The 25,059-nt window shown below is 38.3% G+C and overlaps 1 protein-coding gene and 1 non-coding gene across 2 annotated transcripts in view; both read right to left on the minus strand.

The window, feature by feature from the left end:
• SLC7A13 (solute carrier family 7 member 13) overlaps window positions 1-14,394 on the minus strand; it is a 36,486-nt gene extending 22,092 nt beyond the window's left edge. The window contains 10 exon segments of the mRNA XM_090284914.1: window positions 6,675-6,704; window positions 6,707-6,793; window positions 13,747-13,839; window positions 13,842-13,874; window positions 13,877-13,954; window positions 13,957-14,088; window positions 14,091-14,189; window positions 14,192-14,233; window positions 14,236-14,343; window positions 14,346-14,394. Of these exon segments, the coding sequence (XP_090141040.1) occupies window positions 6,675-6,704; window positions 6,707-6,793; window positions 13,747-13,839; window positions 13,842-13,874; window positions 13,877-13,954; window positions 13,957-14,088; window positions 14,091-14,189; window positions 14,192-14,233; window positions 14,236-14,343; window positions 14,346-14,394 (751 nt within the window).
• Window positions 14,395-19,411: 5,017 nt separating this feature from the next.
• Window positions 19,412-19,575, minus strand: LOC150004623 (U1 spliceosomal RNA). Its single transcript, XR_016512580.1, has one exon. It is a non-coding gene; the product is annotated as a U1 spliceosomal RNA (small nuclear RNA).
• Window positions 19,576-25,059: the final 5,484 nt, after the last annotated feature.

Consider the following 25,059-nt stretch of genomic DNA (forward strand, 5'->3'; position numbering starts at 1 on the left):
AAGAAAATTACAGGGAACTTGCAGAGAACTACACCAGCAAAAAAAAAGACATAGAAATTGTTAACAAGAACCAGGAAGAACTTAAGAATACAATCTCTGAACTGAAAAACACAGTAGAATCAGTCAAAAGCAGACTAAACGAAGCAGAGGATCGGATTAGTGAGTTAGAAGATAATGTAGAGAAAAACTCCCAGACAATACAGCAAAATGAAAAAAGATTGAAAAAATATGAACAAGATGTACGGGAATTACAGGATAGCATTAGGAAAAATAATTTAAGGATCATCGGAATACGAGAAGAAGAAGAAAAGGAACATGGAATTGAAAATCTGAGAGGGGAAATAGTGACAGAAAATTTTCCGAACCTGATGAGAGAAAAAGCTATGCAAGTCCAAGAAGCAATGAGAGTTCCAATCAAGAGGAACCCCCAAAAACCCACTCCAAGGCACATCATAGTTAAAATGGCAACATTCCAAGACAAAGAGAGAATCCTAAAAGCAGCAAGAGAAAAGCAGCAAATAACATACAAGGGAGCTCCGATAAGGCTATCAACTGATTTCTCAACAGAAACATTACAAGCCAGAAGGGAATGGTCAAAAATATTTCAAGCAATGAAAAACAAAGGCCTACAACCAAGAATACTCTACCCAGCAAGGCTCTCATTCAAAATAGAAGGTGAAATAAGGAGTTTCTCAGACAAAGGAAGACTGAAAGAATACATCTCCACCAAACCAGCATTGCAAGAGATGCTAAAGGGAGTGTTCTAAGAAAAAAGAAGGAAAAAACAAGAGAGGAGAGGAACAGAGGTACAAAGGGAAATGAATAAATACACGTCAATAATAACCTTAAATGTAAATGGATTAAATGCTCCAATTAAAAGACATAGGGTAACGGAATGGATAAGAAAACAGGACCCACATATTTGCTGTCTACAAGAAACACACCTGAAAACAAAAGATTTACACAGACTGAAAGTAAAGGGATATAAAAAATTATTCCAAGCAAACGGACCGGAAAAAAAAGCCGTGGTAGCAGTTCTCATATCAGACAAAATGGATTTCAAAGCAAGGACAATAAAAAGAGACAAAGAAGGACATTTCATAATACTTAAAGGAACAATTCATCAAGATGATATGACTTTGATAAACATATATGCACCCAACATAGGAGCACCCAAATTCATAAAGCAAATACTAAAAGACCACAAAAAGGATATCAACAACAACACACTCCTAGTAGGGGACTTCAACACTCCATTATGAACAATAAACAGATCATCAAAGCAAAGAAACACCAAGGATATACAGGCATTGAACAACACACTAAACCACATGGATCTAACTGATATATATAGAACTTTTCACCCCAAAGAAGCAAAATATACATTCTTTTCAAGTGCACATGGGACATTTTCAAAGATAGACAACATGATAGGTCACAAAACAAGCCTCAACAAATTCAAGAAAATTGAAATCATATCAAGCATCTTTTCAGATCACAATGCCTTGAAACTAGAAATCAACCTCAGAAAAAAAAATCAAAGACGCCCAAACTCATGGAGATTGAATAACATGCTATTAAATAATGAATGCGTTAACAATGACATCAAAGAAGAAATCAAGAAATTTCTAGAAACTAATGATAATGAGCACACAACAACCCAAAACCTGTGGGACACAGCAAAAGCAGTCCTGAGAGGGAAGTTTATAGCAATACAGGCATATCTGAAAAGGCTAGAAGAATCTCAAATAAAAAACCTAACCACAATGCTACAAGAACTAGAACAACAACAAACAAAGCCTAGGGCAAGAAGAAGGAATGAAATCATCAAGATCAGAGCAGAACTAAATGACATAGAGACTAAACAAACAATCCAAAAGATCAACAAAACTAGGAGCTGGTTCTTCGAAAAAATCAATAAAATCGACAAGCCTCTAGCCAGTCTAATCAAGAAAAAAAGAGAGAAGCCCCAAATAAACAAAATCAGAAATGAAAGAGGAGAAATCACGACTGATACCTCAGAAATACAAATGATAGTTAGAAATTACTTCAAACAACTGTATGACAAGAAATTTGACAATCTAGAAGAAATGGACAAATTTCTAGAAACATACAACATTCCAAAACTGAATCAAGAAGAAGTGGAAAGTCTCAACAAACCAATAACAAAAAAGGAAATTGAAACAGTAATCCAAAATCTCCCGGCACACAAAAGCCCTGGACCAGATGGCTTCACAGGCGAATTCTACAAAACATTCAGGGAAGAACTAACTCCTATGCTCCTCAAACTGTTCTGAAAAATCCAAGAAGAGGGGAAAATCCCAAACTCTTTCTATGAAGCCAGTATTATCCTAATCCCCAAACCAGGTCAAGACACAACAAAGAAAGAAAACTACAGGCCAATATCACTGATGAACATCAATGTTAAAATCCTCAATAAAATATTGGCAAACAGGATCCAGCAATACATCAAAAACATCATACATCATGATCAAGTGGGCTTCATTCCAGGGATGCAAGGATGGTTTAATATTCGCAAATCAATAAATATAATACATCACCTAAACAGAATGAAAGACAAAAATCACATGATCATTTCAATAGATGCAGAAAAAGCATTTGATAAAGTACAACACCCATTTATGATGAAAACACTCAACAAAATGGGAATAAAGGGAGCATATCTTAACATAATTAAGGCTATATATGAGAAGTCTGAGGCCAACATCATACTCAATGGACAAAAACTGAAAGCATTCCCCCTGAACTCAGGAACTAGACAAGGTTGTCCAATCTCTCCACTCCTTTTCAACATAGTGTTGGAAGTCCTAGCCACAGCAATCAGACAAGAAAAAGAAATAAAAGGCATCCAAATTGGGAAAGAGGAAGTAAAACTTTCATTATATGCAGATGACATGATAGTATACCTAGAAAATCCTATAAACTCCACTAAAAGACTACTCGATATAATACGTGAATTTGGCAAAATCGCAGGGTACAAAATAAATATACAGAAATCTAAGGCATTTCTGTACACCAACAATAAAATAGCAGAGACAGAGACAAAAAAGAAAATACCATTTACTATAGCAACAAGAAAAATAAAGTACCTAGGAGTAAACTTAACCAAAGAGATAAAAAACCTGTATTCTGAAAATTACATAACATTGAAGAAAGAAATTAAGGAAGAAACAAATAAATGGAAGCAAATACCATGTTCTTGGTTGGGAAGAATCAATATCATCAAAATGGCCATACTACCCAAAGCAATTTACAGATTCAATGCAATCCCTATTAAAATACCAATGATATATTTCACAGACCTAGAACAAATACTCCATAAATTCATATGGAACCAAAAAAGACCCCGAATAGCAAAAGCAATCTTGAGACAGAAGAACACAGCAGGAGGAATCACAACACCAGATATCAAACAATACTACAAAGCCACTGTAATCAAAACAGTATGGTACTGGCATAAGAACAGACATATAGATCAGTGGAACAGAATAGAGAGTCCAGAAATAAACCCAGGCCTCTATGGTCAACTAATCTTTGATAAAGGAGGAAGGAACATAAAATGGAGTGAGAAGAGCCTCTTTAACAAATGGTGCTGGGAGAACTGGATAGGGACCTGCAAAAAAATGAAACTAGACCACCAACTTACACCACACACGAGAATAAACTCAAGATGGATCAAAGACTTAAATGTAAGCCGTGACACCATAAAAGTCCTAGAGGAAAACATAGGCAAGAAAATATCAGATATCTCACGTAACAATCTCTTCACGGATACATCTCCTAAAGCAAGAGAAATAAAGGAAAAAATAAATAAATGGGATTACATCAAACTGAAGAGTTTCTGCTCAGCAAAAGAAAACATCAGCAAGATGAAAAGGAAACCAACCATATGGGAAAACATATTTGCCAATGACATCACAGACAGGGGACTGATTTCCAAAATATATAAAGAGCTGATACGACTCAACATCAAGAAAACAAACAACCCAATTAAAAAATGGGCAAGGGACCTGAACAAACACTTCTCCGAAGAGGACATACAGAAGGTCCATAGACACATGAAAAAATGCTCAACATCATTAGCCATCAGGGAGATGCAAATAAAAACCACAATGAGATACCACCTTACACCTGTCAGAATGGCCGTCATCAACAAATCAACAAGCAACAAGTGCTGGCGAGGATGTGGAGAAACGGGAACCCTACTGCACTGTTGGTGGGAATGCAGACTGGTGCAGCCACTATGGAGAACAGTATGGAATTACCTCAAAAGATTAAAAATGGAACTGCCTTTTGAACCAGCGACTCCACTACTAGGATTATACCCAAAGAATCTTGAAACACCAATTCAAAAGAACTTATGCACTCCTATGTTCATTGCAGCACTGTTTACAATAGCTAAGTGCTGGAAACAACCTAAGTGCCCATCTGTAGATGAGTGGATCAAAAAACTGTGGTACATTTACACAATGGAATACTATGTAGCAGAAAGAAAGAAGGAACTCCTGCCATTTGCAACAACATGGATGGAACTAGAGAGAATTATGCTTAGTGAAATAAGACAGGCAAAGAAAGAAAAATACCATATGATATCACCTAATACAGGAAACTAAAGAACAACACAAACAAAGGAACTAAATAGAACAAAGAGCAGAATAGCAGTCAATAGGGGGGAGGGGAGAGGGAGAGAAGGGGGATAAGTAAGGGAAGGGTTTAGTCAAAGAACCCATATAAAAGACTCATGGACATGGACAACGGGGAGGGATATGATTGCGGGAGAGGGGGTGGGTTGGGTCAGGGAGAGAAATTAGGGGAAAAGGGGACAACTGTAATTGAAAAACCAAAATAAAAAAAATAATAAAATAAAAAAATAAAAAAAAAGGATTTTAGCATTTAAACAAAGTCTAATGATTATATGCCTTAAAATGTAAGCACATAGCAATTATAGTTAGAAAACTTCATGGGTGTTCCACACATGCTCAAACTATTGTGCCACCCACAGAATGTCTGTAATCATTATGACACACCAGTGGAGATGTTTATAACTTTTGAACCACTGGTAGCCAGAGCATTGGCAGGCTTATCACCTGCCAGCTTCAATGAACCATAACAATCAGGCCCAATGACCACACCCATAATTAATTTTATAAATTCATTCTCTACATAACCAGAGTAGTTAATAAATCACTACTTGTCATTATCCAATTCAGCATTTGGTTTGTTTGCACAAATTTGCAGAATCTTTATTATATCTAGATTGCAGGACCCTAAGAGCATAGAACATTCCCAGTCAACACTGGTATCAGGCTCATGGCACTTCCCGCATGGAGGTAACACAAGAATGGATGCCCAGTGTGTTGGGACTTTTATATTAAACCTCCCTTACATACCCTCCAGTCCCTCAAAGATTCACCAGAACAGTAATAGCTACTCAAAAGATACCAGTACGAAAGGTAGTAGAAGGTAGTTTATCTCAGAAGGTTTAATGGTGGTTTGAGAAAATTGCTAGTCTTCCATGTTCCCTGTTCCTTACTTGTTCCCAAATTTCCTTTATTCCTTGAATCTGTTAATCACTTCTAAATATATGTTAGTTTCTTTAAGATTTTTTTATTCTTTCATTCTTTGTTCTATAATTAAGGCTCTAAAATAATTATCATTGTGTCAAATTGTCAGTATGTTCAGGGCACTCTGCCACCATAATTTTGGAGTTGTTTATAGTAAATGACATTATTACATTACAAATTAATAATATGAATTAAATACATCAATTTGTCATTAGCATGCACTTTTTAACTGCTAATATCCTAAATTTCAAGTTCAGCATTCTTTGTTACCCAGGAGAACATTTGGAAAATCAATGTTGTGAAAGTTTGAGGAGATATAAACACTGATTACATAGTGTCGCACTACTCAAAAGAGATCATGGAACAAACTGTCTTCACAATTGTCAGAACATGGCGGCAATGGAATTGCCTGCCAAGACTTTTGACATATGCAAATGAACTGTATACAAATTAACCTGGTCCCAGCTTCTCCCATAAGAAATAAAAATGGACTTTGCTCGTTCACAGAAGAAATTTTGATTGATCTAGCATGACATATTGACTAGGGAAAAATGGGGAGATGTAAATGACCTGTTGAATGTGTTGATAGGTAAACTCACCCTAATTGAAATGGATATTCAGAAAGGGGTGGAGATGGTACCTGCAGGCTCAAGGCAGGAGGCTCTAATAGGCCCTCAAGGTGGACTGGGAATTCTGTTTTTCTCTTTCCTTTATTCCTATGGGCCCTTAAGTTTGACCAGGAGTTTCCTTCTTATCTCTAACCCCTTTTTTCTCTCCGTTTCACCAATAAACCTGGTGTAAAATCCTAGACTGTTCTCTGCGTGGTTTCTCAGAGCAAAGGCAGCCTGACAGCCATATGCCAGAATTATATATAATTTTCCACATCAGCAGAAAAACATATTACCATGTTTAAACATGAGACTTTTCTAAGTCAGATCATACTCTTTGGCCCCTTCATTATTGCTGAAAATTACAAGTTAGCTCTAAATAAAAGAATGAAAGCAAACAACAGTCCAGGATGGGAAAGTAACACTTAGGTACCCTAAAAGGACCATAATTGTCCTTATTAGTATTTATTTACATACAAACCTGAAGATAGAATTTCTCTGGGGGTCACAGAATGTTAACCAGTAATTAAATGACAGTCACCAAAGGGAAGGCAGTAAATATGCATTTTGGAATTGTCTTTCTGGGCTTCTTCAATTCCCTTTTAACACAGAAAAGTGAAATCACAATTGGTAAAAATTATCTTCAATTTATCTTTAAAACTGAACAATGTATTAAGTGTTGGCTGCATCTTCCTGGCCACTTGGCCACCCCACCACACACTTGCATACAGATGACCACCAGCCACATTGGTGAATGGCTACCCACTCACCTCATTTCTGATCTCAGTGCTAAAGGAAGAAAGGGGAAACATGTCCTCATTTTCCCAATAGATGGTAAAATTACTGAAGAAAAACAAGAACAAAAATGAGAGCTGAACCCACAAGACCCTGTATGGTTTGTAGCCAGCTTGTGCCTGCAGTCTTCTGTTTTAGGTTTGAGGCACTGAGTTTAGGGGGTGACTTGCCTTGGGGAGCAGAAACAGACAGGAGCTTCACCTAAGAAAGAAGGGGATCTCAGCAAGAATGAAATAGTCACATAAAAGTGGAAATAGTAACCACAGTGTGGGTCCATGTAAACAGAGACCACATGCTGTAAGAATAAATTACATGACACTCTGATGGTCCCCTTTGCTCTCTATGGTCCTCACACCATAAATTCTGCTCTTTATTTCCTAGTTGCCTAGTTAACCTTTATGCTTTTTCAGATCTTAGCAAAATTATAATTTCTGGGAAAACAAGAGTGGAAACTTTTTCTGGCCAGCAAAATTGTCTTGTTACATGATCTCATAGTATATATGAAAAGTCAGTCATGAATGCTTTCTCCCTGCAGGCACTCCACCTTCCTTTTAGCCAATACTAAGTGCAAAAAAGAAAAAAAGAGGTTATGATTTAGCATGATGTATAATGGATTTTCCAACATTGTCTTCTTCTCAAATGTTGTCCCATTTGTCACACTATTTTCTGCTGTTTTGCCATATTTGAGAATAACTTCTGACCTAGAATTAAGCATTATAGCTATGCAATGTGCCCCAGCTCTGGCCCCTGTAATAGAACCATGTACAGACTTCTGAGTCCCTAAATGTCAATCCCTGAATTTCTCAAGATTGAACCAAATGTCAACAAAACTGATAGAATCAGGAGAAAGGCAATGTAAATGGTGGCAAAAAAAATAAAGAAAGACAGCTGAGAATAGTAGTTGTATTAAGTCCTAGAGCTTCCCTGTTGTCTATTGCTCCTGACACTTGGGTGCTCGGGTCTTCCTTAAAATAGAGTATACTCTTCTAGAAAGTTCCCATTTTATTGTTTACAGGACTGTAGGTGGATTTCTGTTACTTAAAGCCAAATCCCTCTGACTAATAAATGTCTGTCCTTTGACGTCTGTCAAATTTCTTTCATCGACGCATGCCAGGGTCAGATGTAACACCCCTGGCTTAGACACTAATAAGAGTGGATTAGGCCCTTGAACAGTAAAGGGTGAGAAAATGCTCTTTGAAACACTGCCTGTACCACTTAGTAGTCATGGATTTCTGGACAATTTATTAAGTTTAAGGGTTTCAATTTCCTTATCTGTATATTGGGAGAAATGTAAACTATAGAGATAATAATATCCCAATCAATTGGCTAGCAGTTGTTAGGTTATTAATGGCAATGGTTACTAGTTAAAGCTTTTGAACAAGCAAAAGAACAACTTTTAGAATGAACTTTACTTTCCTACAGGTCTTTTCCTGTTTTACATTATGTATTAGATGTATAGAGGGGAGGTAAAGGATATAATACAACATAACATATTTAAAGGTTATAATGGCTACACAGGTAGTGAATAACCTGGGTCTGGAACTTAAAAGCTGCATGTTCCTACAATACACCAAGTCAGCTTCCTACCAATCACCACTTTACAGGTAAAAGTATTGCTTACAATTTGGCTGTCCTTAAATGCATTAAATGAATTAAAAATCCCAGCATGGGCTGAAATTCTTCTGCCTTTTGTTTCCTGCCAGTGCCTGTGAAGAGTCCTATAATCAATGGTTAGTAAACTTCATAAATCTGTTTTCAACAGAAGAAAATAATCCAGCAATGGATCATCTCTGGCAGTAAAGCTGGCTCAATAGAAGCCATGCATAACTTCCCTCCTTCAAGGACAGAGAGATTTGCCAATGATCCACACGCCCAATCTACAATGGCCCATTTAATCACAAACTACACAAAAGAATAACTTCCTCTCTAGCTTTTTTTTCTCAATACCTCACTTTTAACTCAGTGCAGACTGACTTTCCTATTGTGCTCCAAGTCCACCATGAACTCTGACTTAGTGCGATGGCTCTGTAGAGCATTGCATTGTGTTAACTACACCCTCTTGTTGCAACATGGGGTGATTTTTCTTCATAGTTCCCTAAATCTCTGGTTTCTTTATTAGATCTTTTCCACCTCCCACTTAGAATTTTCCATCCTTCAGTCATTGGTCTCCAGTTTAGTGTCACTCTGTCCTGCTTCTCTCTCCGCACTTGCCTTGGAAATCAGACCTCTTCCCAAGCCTTCTGGTGCAAATCATTCTGCAGTTGTCTAAGGTTCTGTGGTGCATCTCATTCACACCCTCATGTTCTGGTCTCCACAGCTCCACTCATAGTTTTCTACTGCTGTCATGTTTTGGATTCAATTAAAATGCCCATGTTTTCCGAGATCCAGGAAGTGCAGATCATTCTAAGAAGCACCAACAAAAAATAGGAGTCACAAAGATGGGGAGACAGAGAAACAACCCCCCATCAAAAGGAAAGGTAGAGTCCCCAGAAAGAGTGCTAAATGAAATAGAGGGGAGCCAACTATCAGATATGGAATTGAAAGCACAGATTATGGAGAAGCTCAATGAGCTCAGCGGAAACTACAAAGAACTCCAGAAAAACTACAGTGAACTCCAGAAGAACTATAAGGAGCTTACTGAGAATTATGCCAGCATCAAAAAGGACATGGAAGCTATCAATAAGAACCAGAAGGAAATGAAGAATACGATCTCTGAATTGAAGAACACAGTAGAAGGAATGAAAAACAGGCTAGAGAAAGCAGAAAATTGGATCAGCGAGCTGAAGGACAACGTAGACAAAAACTCACAGACAGTGCAACAAAATGAAAAAAGGCTGAACAAGACTGAAGAGGCTCTAAGACAGCTGCAGGACAACATGAAATGTAATAATATCCGTATCATAGGAATTCCAGAAGGAGAAGAAGAAGAACAAGGGATAGAAAGCTTCTTTGAAAAACTAATGACAGAAAACTTCCCTAACATGAAGAGAGAAAGAATCATGCAAGTCCAGGAAACACAGAGGGTCCCAATGAAGATGAACCCCAACAGGCCCACTTCAAGACACATCATAATTAAAATGCCAACATTCAAAGACAAAGAGAGAATCCTAAAAGCAGCAAGAGAGAAACAACTAATAACATACAAGGGAGCTCCAATAAGGCTATCATCAGATTTCTCAGCAGAAACACTGCAAGCCAGAAGGGAATGGCAAAATATATTCCAAGTAATGAAAAACAAAGGCCTACAACCAAGAATACTCTACCCAGCAAGGCTCTCATTCAAAATGGAAGGTGAAATAAGGAGTTTCCAAGACAAAAGAAGGTTAAAAGAATACATCTCCACCAAACCAGTATTGCAAGAGATGCTAAAGGGTCTGCTTTAAGAAGATGAAGAAATAGAGAGAGACAGAGAGGAACACGAGTACAAAGGGGGAAAATGACAATGAATAAGTACTTAAAGAAAGAAGGAACTTCTACCATTTGCAACAACATGACTGGAACTAGAGAGAATTATGCTTAGCGAAATAAGCCAGGCAACAAAAGAAAATTACCTTATGCTATTACCTGTTACAGGAAACTAATGAACAACACAAACAAATGAGCAAAATTGAACCAGAGGTATGTAAACGAGGAATAAACTAACAGTAACAAAGGGGGAGATGGGAGGGAAAGAAGTGGTAAGAAGGGGAAGGGTCTAGTCAAAGAGCATGTATAAATGACCCATGGACATGGACAACTGGGTGGGGACTGAATGTGGGAGAAGGGAGGGACAGGGTGCAGAGAAGCAAGAGGGGGAAAAAGGTGAGACAACTGTAATGGAAAAACAAACAAACAGAAAATTTTTTAGTGGGGGAAAAAAATAAAAATATAAAGAATAGAAATGCAAGTTCAGTGAATATTAGAAGGACAAGGTTTTTCCTTCACACTGTATATATTTTCTCCCTATCTGATCCCTCCAGAATTTGGCATTCTAAAGAAGTAAGTAATGACCTAAGTTTCTTTGCATAAAACTAATAAGACCAGTTGTTAATAACGATTTTTTTGACTAAGACTTTGACTGGAATGTCATGCCTAAAGGAGACATGCTTGGGCTTTGGTTGTTACCAAAAAGCCCTGAGCAACTGGGACTGACTTTCAAAGGTAATAAAAGTCCACGAGATAAAAGGCCTGGTACCTTGGATGGATGAACGGTCCATAGCAATCTTTCCAGGGAAGGAGCGAAGGTTGTTTTCCTGAAAGATGGCTAGAAGGGACCTTAAGGCACAATGGAAAACCAGGAGGACCTGGAAAAGACAGGTGTTTACAGGCAAGGCTGAATGCCAGGTATGTGGATCTGCTTCTGTGCCCTGAAGGGCAGACTGAAGGTCACCCTAAATGTTCCTTGCGTAAGTTCCAGCAAAGCAGAACTAAAGATCATAAGTGATCATTTGCTGCTCTTGTTGTGTTTATGCAAATGAACAGGATAAATTAAAAATGAACTTAATGCAGTCCCTTTAATGACAAGGAGGGTAATCTTAGGGAGAAAAATCAAGATTCAAGGAAAATCGCAATGCCCAGTGGTAGACAATAAAGTAGTGCCGCTAACCGTCTTTAAAGTTTCTTTTCATTTAAAATTTGTTTTCATTTGAAAGTTAAACTATGTCTGTGGCATTATCAAAGATGTTTAATTTACAGGCAAGAAGAATGTCAAATGCCTTGCAACTAGATGTCTTTCCTATAAGACAGTCCTACAGATCTATAAACTTGTGTGTGGGTTATGTTACATAAATTAACATGTGTTTTCTGTTTTCAAAGGGCATAAGCCTACGATCTCATTACCTGAGTGATTGTCTGTACGCATAGACCTCACTTAATCCTGTCTGCATTGCTGCCTCCTGAGACTCACTGGTTTGGCTGAACTAAGTGGCTGGGTTGGTGAAGAATGGGGTGGTCTGTGGGCTTCACTTTAAAACTGGTTTCTCTTTTCTATCCTAATGGCTTGGACAGAAAGAGCCCAGAGGCCTGAGAGGGGGGAAACCTAAAATATTTCCCTCAGTCCAAACTAAGTATAATGGGCAAAAGGGTTTTGGACAGGTGAGATATACCTGGCATACCTTCCTCCAAAGAAGCCCTTCTTTTCCCTAATGTGGGACATTGAAAAACTAATACCTGTCTTTTGTCATCTAGTGGTTACGGATTGAATGATGTCCTTTAACCCTGTTGCCCCCAGAATACAACAAGGATGCCAGCCTGCTAAACCAAGCATGCCGTTGTCCAGAGACAGCCAACCAACCTGGAGTCTGCACGATCCTTCCCCTTGTAGGAAGGCCACCCTCCCCTCCACATCCCCACTCTTATTAGGGATTTCTTGACCCAAGGGTAAGTAGGACGACGACCATGTCCAGCTTGAAGCAGCTAGAGGAGCTCGAGACCTTCGTCCATTGTCCTTTATAAGATTGTAAAGGGTCTTAAGTCTGAGAGGGAGGGATTGTTATTTTTTATTGTTAAAATATTTAACTAATTAATTAATTATTTAAAAAAAAAAAGAAGAAGAATATATGAAAGGGTGAGCCATGGGCATGGACTTAGGGAGGGGATTGTCGGGGAAGGGGGGTGCTGGGTGGAGGGGAGCAAAGGGGAAAAAATTGGAACTATTGTAACAATATAATCAATAAAATATACTTAAAATAAACAGTATGGAATTACCTCAAAAAATTAAAAAATAAAATAAAATGCCCACGTTTTCCAGTTGATGACAAAGAAAAAGGCAATCTTACTGAAGTTCCATCATTATTATATTATTCCCTGAGAGCCACTTACAAAATACTGTCAAGTTATTATTTGCTTGTAAGGCACAAAATTATAGTGATTTGGAGCCACAATGCCCATTTTTCCGATGAAGGAAGAAAGAAAACATAAGTCCAGAGAGGTAAAGATACATGTCATAGTTGGCAAGCACAGAGGCAAAACTCACATCTAGGTCTTAACTCTTCTCCTAGATTGTCAGCCTTTTTAAGGTAAAGAGTAATATAACTCATCTCAAGACACTAAAACAGGATTTTAAAACTAATCAGTGTTTTAAAAGATATTTGTTGATTGAAGGATCTAATGCATGATGGACACATCAGGAACTATAGGATATCCAAAAATTAAAGGGAATTTTGTTCAAGAGGAGAGTCTACTTCATGTTTAAATGTCAAGGGAAAGAATTGGTACAAAGGTGGAAGTTGAGAAAAATGGAATTAATGAATGTGAATGGTTTCCCTGGGTAGGGGTCAGGGAAAGAATATGAGCAGGGTTAAGGGAAGAGAATGGTTTTGAAAATGGAAAGAACACCTTTGTCCTGACATTGAAGGGAAGAGTATTAAATTGGCCTCAGAGCAATGTAGAAAATCTGATTCCATTCTCTTTAAAAATACTCATAAACCTAAGTGTCCATGCCAACCACAACACAACCACAGCCTAGCACTGGCTCATTCCTGGGTGCCCAACCCAGGAATCCATCCATTAACAGAAAGAAAACTAGATTAACATAGAGGCCCCAGAAAAGAAAGCTGAAATAGAAAAATTGTTCAATAAAAAAAGTACTTTGAAATAAATGGGCACATTCTGACCTGATTTAGAAAGCCACAAAGATGGGGGTGGAAATTGGATCACTGATTCAAAATAAAACTCAAAATATAATAGAGGATGTATATTTTCTGTTCATGCAGTAAGGCATGACTTAGGATGTTTTTCATATTGTTAATTACCTGCTATACTTGTAAGGCATCCCTGACCTGAATATGCAAAATGCCCCTGGAAGATGTCTTGGATGAACTGGGAGGCTTCTGGAAACTCAGCATCGAAGGCACTCTGAAGCCATTCTACATCTCCATCTTGCCTCTCAGCAGCAGCGCCACTGCACTAGGACAATGAGCCTGAGGATGACCACCACCTTCAGCAGAGTGCTGGCAGTCTGCAGCCAGCTCACATTTCTCACACCTGAGAATTCAGAATTCCCATGAGTAATACTAAGGAGAGTGATAGGCACTGCTGGGACAGCTTGGGAACAGGGCAGCTGGAGTAGAAGAACTGGATCCTCTACTCATCCAGGAGCAGAGCCTGGATGGTGGTGATTCTGTGCCCAGGAACAGGCTGGTCCAGAGCTACAGGAAAGAGATGTAGCTGCTGAAGCATCTCTTGAGAAAATAATAGTGAACTCCATTGCACAGAAAATTCTGCCTATCTCCACCAAGTAAAGGGTGGTCATCAGGTATAGGAGATGGCCCTGATGCACAGGGAGAGCTCCATGTTCATGCAAGAGTACTCCAGCACCCCTATGGATGCCATGAAAATTCCTTCACTGACTATGTTGTTGATTTAAAAACTTGTGCCCAGAAATATCAGAACACTCTCTGGAGCTGTATCTTCTCCCCTTTATCCATTGCAATTGAATAATTTTTAAATTCCATAGAGATGCCAATTTCTGAATTTTCCTGCCTAAATTGCTGAGAAGGATGTGCATGGGTTCTCTGAAATAAAGAAGTGTTTCCCTTCATGTTCCCCACTTTGTTTAATGTAGCCCATTTTCAATTATTAACAAAATGTTCAATGCAACCAACTAAATTAGTGCAAGATTACGGAGGGGATTAGTTTGACTTGTTTTATAATGATTATCAAAATAACACATTCAGATAGAAACAGGAATTTCAAATAAGATGGTGTTATAGTCAAAAGCTGGACTTCACTCCTTCCCAAACCCATTCCCAGTTCCTTTTTCTTTTTCTTTTTTTTTTTTTGAAAACAATTGTTTTATATAACATGTATGGTTGCTTCTATAACTCTAAATAACATCAGACTCTGAATCTAAAGTATCTCAACTTTAGAAAGTGGTTATGGACTTTCATGCTACTTTCTCCCATTTTTTATCATCAAACCTTCAAGGGACAAAGTATTTGCTTTTCATCAGGTTCATGCAACCAATGAACAAAGTGAGGGAGTGAAAACTCTACGATATTAGACTGTCTCTTAAACATTCATTGTTCTACTAGCCTGGGTCACAGGTAGAAAGACATGGACAAAAGGACAGGAGAAGGCCTGACCCCATGGAAAGAGGGAGGGAGGGTCCTGAGCATCTGAGCAAGGCTGGGCTTTTACATGTGCTGATTTTACAACACAAAGTTTTGCTCTGAGTATGTCCACAGCTTCATAAGCTTGGAGCACATCCCTAGCCTGAGAAGTAAATTATTTTTCCAAATTATTCTCTACACATAAATGAAAATGTTCATGTTTTTGCTTTGGTTGTGGGTCAACTGACTATTGTCTGGCTGATTGCATCCAAGAAAATCCAGTGATAGCCCTGACTGATATGGCTTAGTAAATTGAGCATCATCCCACAAACCAAAAGCTCAGTGGTTCGATTCCCCAGCAGGGCATGCACCTGGGTTGCAGGTCAGGTCTCAGGTTGGGGGTATGTGAGAGGCAACCAATTGATATTTCTCTCCCTCGCTTTGTCCCTCCCTTCTCCCCTCTCTAAAAGTAAACAAAATCTTTAAAAAGGAAAATACAGTGATAATACTGTATAAATCTCAATAAACATGACCAGGTCCATGCTCTCCTATGAAATTATGCCTCCCCTCTCATCCTAGAAAGCAAGGACCTGGGAGTGAGGGGAGGAGACCAGATAGCTCATCTGAAGATAGAAACAAAGTGAAATAAGCCAGACACTGAAAGACAAGTATTTAACAATGCCTCTCATATGAGGTATCTAAAATAGTCAAATTCTTGAAGTCAAAGAACAAATGGTGGTTACCAGATGGAGGGAGAAATGGGCAGTTAGTAATCAACAGTCTTAAAGTTTCATCTAAGCAAAATGGATAAGCTATATAACCTGTGTCTGTCATCAACAATACTGTACTCTGAAAATTTAGGAGGACAGGTCTCATGTTTACTGTTCTCATCACAACAAAACATTTTTAAAGATAGTAAAATATAATGTAATTTTACTCATGAAAAAATAGATATAAACAAATTAGATGCAGGGGGCAGAGTTGGCCAACATTTTTTTCAATTAATCTCACATTCATTTGTCTGCTATCAAGAGGCACAGAGAAGGAGACCACACCCTGGCTCTCCCAGCCAGCATATAAGACAAGAGGAAGAGTCATGGCTGCCACACAGAGTGGGGTGGCTTAGAAGTATGTCACTTTGGCCAGGCTGAATTACATTTCCTAACTTTCTCAGTTAGAATGGACCGTAAGAAAAATTCTGTGAGATTTATAGAGCAGAAATGACACAACAATTATTTTGATAGTTCACACTGACAAGGAATGCCCACAACCTTGACCAAACCTTTTTCTAGATTCTTTGAGTCCTTGGCCTGTGCAGAGCAATTTAGCAAGAATACCCCCACCCTCAATATCTAACCAAGTTCCTTTTAGTAATTTTCCATCCACTAAGCCCCCCATTCAACTCTTTAGCTGTAAACCCCCAGCTGTCTTTACTATATTTGGAGTTGGTCCCAGTTCTAGACTGAATTCTCTCTCCTTTATTGCAGTAGTTTGAATAAAATATGTCTTGCCATTTTTCACAAGTGTTCTTTGCAATTTTTCTTTTATAACATACATCTTACCTCATTGCTGTAATTGTCATGTGCCTGCTGGCTTACTTCATTGGCATGAGGCAGTGACAAAACCTGCACCTGCTCCATCTTCAGCGAAATCCTCCTTCCACTCGCTAAGAATGGCAAAGTTTGTGTTTAGCTTCATGAAAAGGGCCCCAGCTTCTGCAAGACATCCATACCTTCAAGGTTAGTGATCATGAGAACTGACATAGATTTCACTTCTTCCCTGGGGGCTCCAACTTATGGCTATGGGTTCCAGCTGGTTCTTGTTCTCCCCACTTTTATATCTGCCATATTTTCTGAATTACCTGAACTTTGTCTTCTCAGCACCAGGCTTTGGACCAACCTTAACAGGCACTCTTAACCACCTTCCACAATCACATAAGGTGAAATCTATTTAAAAACAAATCCTTTCAATTTATGTAGGTATGTAGTTAGGTAAAGATTCAGATATAGATAGACAAAGATATAAAGATAAATAGATATAGATATACTCATACATGTAGATATAGATAAATAGACAAAAATATAGATGCAGATATCCTAGTGGTTCTGCCGCTCTGAGCAATATAAAAAAACACAGTTTATATAAACTATTAAGATTAAGTTAATATTAATCTAAACTAGATTGCTTTAAAATGTCAGTTATAATCCCCAGTACCACCATTGAGAAAATAACTTCAAAAACTTAAAAGAATGAGTAAGCAAATTTAAATGGTACACTAGAAGAAAACAGACAACCCAATTAAAAAATGGGCAAAGGACCTGAACAAACACTTCTCCAAAGAGGACATACAGAGGGCCCATAGACACATGAAAAAATGCTCAACATCACTAGCCATTAGAGAGATGCAAGTAAAAACCACAATGAGATACCACCTTACACCTGTCAGAATGGCCATCATCAACAAATCAACAAACAACAAATGCTGGTGAGGATGCGGAGAAACGGGAACCCTCTTGCACTGTTGGTGGGAACGCAGACTGGTGCAGTCACTGTGGAAAACAGTATGGAATTACCTCAAAAAACTAAAAATGGAACTGCCATTTGAAACAGCAATTTCACTGCTAGGATTATACCCAAAAACTCCTAAAATCCTAATTCAAAAGAACTTATGCACTCCCATGTTCATAGCAGTACTGTTTACAATAGCTAAGTGCTGGAAACAGCCTAAGTGCCCATCTGTAGATGAGTGGATCAAAAATTTTGGTACATTTACACAACGGAATACTATGCAGCAGAAAGAAAGAAGAAACTCCTTCCATTTGCGACAACATGGATGGGACTAGAGAGAATTATGCTTAGTGAAATTAGCCAGGCAAAGAAAGAAAAATACCGTATGATATCACCTAATACAGGAGACTAAAGAACAACACAAACAAATGAACTAAATAGAACAAGGAACAGAATAACAGTTATTAGGGACGAGGGGGGAGGGAGAGAAAGGGGATAAGTAAGGGAAGGGTTTAGTCAAAGAACATTTATAAATGACTCATGGACATTGACAATGGGGGGAATATGATTGTGGGAGAAGGTGTGGGCTGGGTTGGGGGGAGCAATGGAGGGAAAATGGGACAACTGTAATTGAAAAACAAATTAATTAATTAATTAATTAAAAATTAGAAAATAAAAATAAATGGTACACTAGAAAATACCTATTTAACACCATAGAAGGAAGTAATGAAGGAACAGGGGGATAAAAAAGCATACAGAAAACAAATAGCATAATGGCAGACATAATCCCTACCTTATCAGTAGTAACATTAAATATAAATAATTAAATATCTGATCTAAAATGCAGGGACAGGTAGAATGGATTTGTTTTTAAATTGCTCTGGCCTTTGTGGTTCAGTTGGTTGGAGTGTTGTCTGTACACCGAAGGACTGCAAGTTTGATTCCCGGTCAGGGCACATGCCTGGGTTGCAGTTTCAATCTCTGGCCTAGGCAGGTAGAGGAGGCAAGCAATCAATGTTTCTCTCTTGAATTAATGCTTTTCTTTCTCTCTCTCTCTCTCTCTAAAAATCAATGAAAAAATGTCCTCAGGCAGATTTTTAAAAATACCATGATGCAATTATTTACAGTCTGTGATACCATAGATTCAAAGACACAAATAGGTTAAAAGTAAAAAGATAGATATAGATATGTAATGAAAACTGTATCTAAAAAAGAGGTTGAGAGGCTATATTAATAAAAGTCAAAATAGACTTTAAGAAAAATTACTTCTAGATAGGAGAGACATTTTATAATGATAAAAGGATCAACTTAGTGGGAATAAATAATAATTATCAGTTATAAATACCTAACAACTGAATTGCAAATATATAAAACTAAACTTGACAGAAACAGAAAATTCAACAATAGTTGTAGACATCAACACTCTGCTCTTAAAAATTGATAAAAAACTAGAAATACAATAATCAAAAATATCATCAACACACTTGAACTAACACCCATCAACAGCAGAATACAAATTGTTTTTGATCAGACAGGAAACATTGTTCTGAATAGATCATATGTTAAGACATGAAATTAAGTATTAATTAATAGATTTAAAAGGACTTAATTCATACAAGTAAATTAGAAATTAAAAAATCAAAAAAACGGGCGATTTTCCACTAGAGAAGACCCCCTCCCTTTCTTCCTCAGATGGAGAGTGTCTGAGTAGTTTCTTCATCCACTCCGAGGGACCCAGAGTCTCTCTCAGGTGGTGCACCAACATGGGACAGAGGACTCGCTGAAGTGCCACCGGCTACGAGCCAAGGACTGTGGACAGCACGCCTAGACAAAGGGAAAAATTGGCCAAATCATCCCGAACAGAGGGACAGAGGTGCCGTCTTCATTGGGAAGAGCGTGAACACAGTCCCCCACTACCACAAATTATGCAGTAGAGTTTCCCACATTTGCGGAAATGGCAGGGATCAGCACATCCGGAGTGCAATGGGTAAACCGCATCCTGGGAAAATCACCTTCATGATCATGGTATCTCCCCTGCCAGGATAAAAAATTCATTTTAAAGCTAATAGGAAATGGAGCCTCAGGAATAAATGAGCAAATAACTTATGGGAATAATCAGGTGGTCTGAGTAAAAAACATTAAGTGATTTTTACATTTAGTATCATTAATTTGTTAACAGCAAATATAAAGAAAATCACTAATTCTTCAAATTCAAGAAAATGTAAGAGTGAAGAAACTGTTGACATCAAATGTCACTAAGTCATACCTTTGAAGATACAGAAATTTTAAAAAGTAAGCAGTGGAGTACTAACCTAGTAATCATGATGAAGAATTTTCCACCACTGTAAGAATGAAAATTAATATTAAATTTTATCACTATTTTATTGTGATTACAAAAACATACTGTTTTTAGAGACATATGTATGCTGTGTATGGTTACATGTATTGGATATCTTTTCCTTTTCAATTAAGAGCCATTAATCAAACACCTGCATGTCTGTGGCACTGAGGATACCATAATAATTAGGTCCTTACCCTCAGGAAGTTCATTCAAAGTCTATGGAAGAGGAAGATTAATAAAAAATGATAAAAGTATAATATGACAAATGCTGCATCGTGTTGGTAATGGCCATGATCCTCTAGAAGGGGAGGGAGGGAGACACTGTACAATAATCAATATAGGCCCAGTGTCTCTGTACAGGGTAAAATGCTTCTCAAAGACCATTCCACTGATTAGAATGTTCTAATAATATTTTAGTACATTATACAAGCTATGTATTTACTAATGTATACGTACAATAATGAACTAAAATCCTAAAAAGTGTATATCTTATTTAATATCTGTTGGGTGCATTTCAAGTAATAAAAACATTAGAAAGACTAATTATCTGTAAAATTCTTTACATGCACGAGGTTTCAAAAAGTAGCTGTGATAAGTACAGAGAATTAATTTTGTTTCAAATGTATAGTATAAATGTTATTTTAGTTAAGAAAATGAACACTAATATTGTAATAACTGCATGGTGTGAAATGGGTAACTATATTTATTGGGTGATCATAAGTCATAAGTTATACAAATGTCTAATAACTCAGTTGTGCACCTGAAACTAATATAATATTGTACATTAACTGTAATTGAAAATAAAAATTATTTTTAAAAAGAAAAAAAAAAAATCAAAAAAACAAAAACAGAAGGAAGCCACAGTAGTCAAGACTGTGATATTGGCAAAATAATAGACAAATAGACTGAAGAAACAAAATTGAGAGCCCAGAAATAAAGCTTTATATTTTAGTTGACTCCTTTTTTTTTAAGGTGCAAAGAAATTCATTGGGGGAAAGGATAGTCTATTCAACAAATGCTGCTGGAACCATTAGATATTCACATACAAAAACTGACTTGAAACCTTCATCTCAGACTATACACAAAAATTAACTCAATGGGTCATATATACATGAATGTAAGAGGTAAAACAATAAAACTCTATAGAAGAATATAAAGAAGAAAATCTTTAAGACCTTGTGTTAGGTAAGAATGAAAATCATGGTTCATAAAAAATAAAAAAAATAAAATAAAACTGTTAAACTCAACCTCAGCAGAGTTTAAAACTTTTGCACTTTAAAAAGTACCATTAAGAAAATGAGGAGCTTCTCTGGCTCCTGAGCTGGCTCTCTCTCTCTTAGGCTCTGACTCTCAGTCTCTCTCTCTTCCTCAGTGGTGCCTGGATGATTGTGCTGCAGCTGCCTGTTCTTCCCAACTAATGGTTATATTTCCACATATGTTATTAATATTGGATCCTCATAATCACTCTATGTGGTGGGCTGAGCAAGTATCTCCCTTTGGGGACACTGAGGCTTCAGTGATGTACTGAGGATGACTCTGCTGGTGCCTGGGAGGAGTCAAGATGAGGACTCAGACTGTAAATTCACATCTAGTATGTTTCACATGCCACAGTGCCTTCATCATGTGTAATCCTTACTGAACACTAGTCAGTTATTGATTTCTTTTTAATCCAGCAAAAGAAAGCTCACCAAAGCGGGAAAATCAGGCTCTCTTCCTCGAGGATGCCTAGATGATCATGTTACAACTGCCTGCAGATGGTATTTTGGGTAGTAGAAAGAACTCCTAGGATCAGGCCTGTCTGGCAGAGGGTGGCAGGGTTATTCTTTGGGTGTTTTAGAAGGGATAGGCTCAAGCAGAAGCCTGCCATTCTTCCAAAAATGGTGTAGCTTTTGTATCTTATGTTGTTTTAGTTTCTAAACTAACCTTATAGAAATAAGATTATTATAAACTAACAGATGGAATGATAGGGGAACTCAAGAGTTAAAGATATTAGCTTTAATCGACAGGCTTAAGTGAATTAAGTTGTAACTAAAGAGTTAACGATTTTAGCCTTAATTGATGGCCTAAGTGACTAATGCATATAGCAAGCTGTTACTCCAAAATTGTGTAGCTTTTGAATAAAGACTCCTTCCCTTTATCACCAAAAATAAGTAAAGAAAGAAAGAAGAAAGCAAATGAAAAGACTAACAATAGATGTGAAGCAAATATTTTAAAAACATGTCATACAATAAAGAACTTATACCCAGAATTTAGAAAAAAATGCTTACAATTCAGTACTCAGAATATAATCCATAAAAAAATGAGCCAACATGAACATATATTTACAAAAGAAGATATACAAATGGCTAAAAAAAAAAAAAAAAAAAAAGGCCCCTGAAAAGATGCTCAACAATATTAGTCACTAGGGAAATGAAAATTGAAATCACAATGATATATTATTTCTCACTCACCAGAATGACTATTAAAGAATCAGACAGGCAATGACAGATGTTACAAGAATGTGGACAAACACAAGCCATCCTGAGTTACTGGCAGAAATGTAACACACTGCAGCCATTTTGGAAGAGTTTGGTCATTCCTCAAAATATTAGAATTAAATCACTGTGTCACCCAGAAATTCCACTCCTGAGCCCTAAAGAAATGTATATATGTACAGTGGTACCTAGGTAGTCATTTATTTGTTCCAGAACTTCTGACGAGCGCCGACACTGATTAGTACCGAATGATGAAGCATTTTCTCTTGCAGGGCGGCATCGTGACTCATGCAAGTTCTAGCAAGCTTGACAAATTCCAATCAAGTGCTGAGTGCTGAAACATTTTTTTTTCTCATCAGAATACAGTGAGTACAGGTTTTGATGAGTTCTGAAGCTGACGAGTACTGTGGTATGATTGTATATATGTATATGTATTTATTAAGTCGACATCTTTTATATGTGGACCACCTACACAAGGCACGAAAGGAAACTCAACAGCTTCCACATGAGATGCCTGCGACGAGTCCTGCATGTCGCCTGGCAGGATAAGGTTCCCAACACCGAGGTGCTGAAGCGAGCCAACATGAGCAGTTTGCATGCAGTTCTTAGTGAGAGATGCCTCAGGTGGCTCGGCCATGTCAAAAGAATGGATGCAGGCCGTATTCCTAAAGACCTCCTCTACGGCGAGCTAGCAGAAGGCCAGAGGATGACAGGGCGCCCAAAACTGCGGTTCAAAGACATCTGCAAAAAGGACATGACACAATGCTCCATCAATCTCAACACATGGGAAGTTCAAGCAGACGACCGCCTAGCCTGGAGGCTCACGGTCAGGCAAGGTACGTCACGCGCAGAGGCTGCGAGCAACGAGGAGGCGGTCCAGAAAAGATCGAGGCGGAAGCAGCGTCAACAGCAGCAACAACAGCCATCTGCCTTCACCTGTAACAGGTGCGGCAGGGATTGTCACTCCCGAGTCGGACTGCACAGCCATTCTCGGCGGTGCAGATAGACTCTCAAGAAGCTACGCCATCGTCTCTCGAGACGGACGGCTGCCGATGATGATGACGATGATATGTATTTATATACACACACACACATAAAGACTTGCACAAAAATGTTCCTAGCAATATTACTTATAATAACCCAGAACCTGAAACAATCTAAGTGTCCATCAACTGATGAACAGGGAAAACAATGTGATATACTCCTACAGTGACATACTATTCAGCAAAAAAAGAGCAACCTACTCTGACATGGGCACTATGGATGAGGCTCAAAAAGGTGTTGTTAAATGGAAGAATCTAAACAAAGGAGACCACATAAGGGTGGGGCAAAAGCGGTTGTTTGTATGGAAAACAATACAATAATAAGTAATGATACAAAAATAAACTGTTTCATGTACTCACAACTGTAAACCTACTTCTGTCCGATCCTGTACTGTACGATTCCATTTATATGAAATGTCTAAATATGGCAAATTTACAGAAATAGAGAATAGATTTGTGGTTGCCAGCTGTTAGGAGTAGCACCAAGAATGATTGCATTGTACACTTGAAGTGGGTGAATTTATATGTCAAATATACCTTCGTTTCACTTAGCATAGCCTTCACTTCTCCCCTTATGTGTCTGCTGTACTCAAGCATATTTGTCAAACCTGTGAGCATCTTTATCACCAGTGTTTTGAACTCTGCGTCTGTTAGGTTGGCTATCTCCTCGTCGCTTAGTTCTCCCACTGGAAACTTTATCTGTTCCCTCTTTTGGGTCATACTTCTCTGTCTCCTCATCTTGGCAGACTCCTGTGTTTGATTGCCTCTTTGTCTTAGGTAGAGCTATCACACCTGTTATATTGTAGGAGGCGGAGCCTTAGGTATTCGTCAGTACAGAGTGACCTGTTTCACCACGTTGTGGTGCTATATGTAGGAGAGGGGTCTGAGAGGGAACAATTCCTCTTGCTCAGCACTTGCCCATTTTCCAGGCACTTATCCCACCTCCATATGGGATTCGAGCCTCTCTAGCTGTGGCCCTGACCGTTGTTCCCAGAGTGGGTGGGTCTGCAGATGTTCTAGGACCATGGGGACCCTTTAGACAAGAGGACTCTACAGAGAGACTGGCAGTTTCTTCCTCCACCCCAACCCCCACTGGTTTGCACAGTCAGATGCAATGAGGCTTGATTTTCCCTGGCACTAGGACCATGAGCTACTTGGTCTGGTCAGGAGCTGGGAATGCACACCAGGTGTCCCTCTCCACTTTTCAAAACGTGTGACTGTGCTTTCCACTGGCCTGCTGCTGCCACTGCTGCCACCACACCACGTCCTCTCTGCCCGGGCTCCGCCCCTTCTACCTGTCTGGATGAGTATTTCTTCTTTATATCTTTGTTTGTTGGACTTCCATGCAGCTTGATTTTCTGGAACTTCTAGTTGTCTCTAGTTTTGAGGTAGTTGTATTCCTTCTTAGTTGTGGAACGAGATGCAGTGTGTCTGTGTAGGCCTCCATTCTGGCCAGAAGTCAACAAAGTTTTTTTTTTATGTGCAATAATGTGCCCGGTGAAGTATTAATTGGTATTTTCTCTGATTCCTCCTGGTTTCCTATCAATCCCCCAAATATAACTAAATGAGGGGAGAAAGTATGCATTTTCTTACATAATTTCCAAGGAGAAAGGGAAAAAATAGATGCTAGATCCTTCACTTCTAAGCTGAAAATGCCTTTTGCAGGCAGCAAATA

This window comes from Furipterus horrens, unplaced genomic scaffold (genome assembly GCF_987537825.1).
Source record: "Furipterus horrens unplaced genomic scaffold, mFurHor1.1.pri manual_scaffold_7, whole genome shotgun sequence".
NCBI classification, from domain to species: Eukaryota; Metazoa; Chordata; class Mammalia; order Chiroptera; family Furipteridae; genus Furipterus; species Furipterus horrens.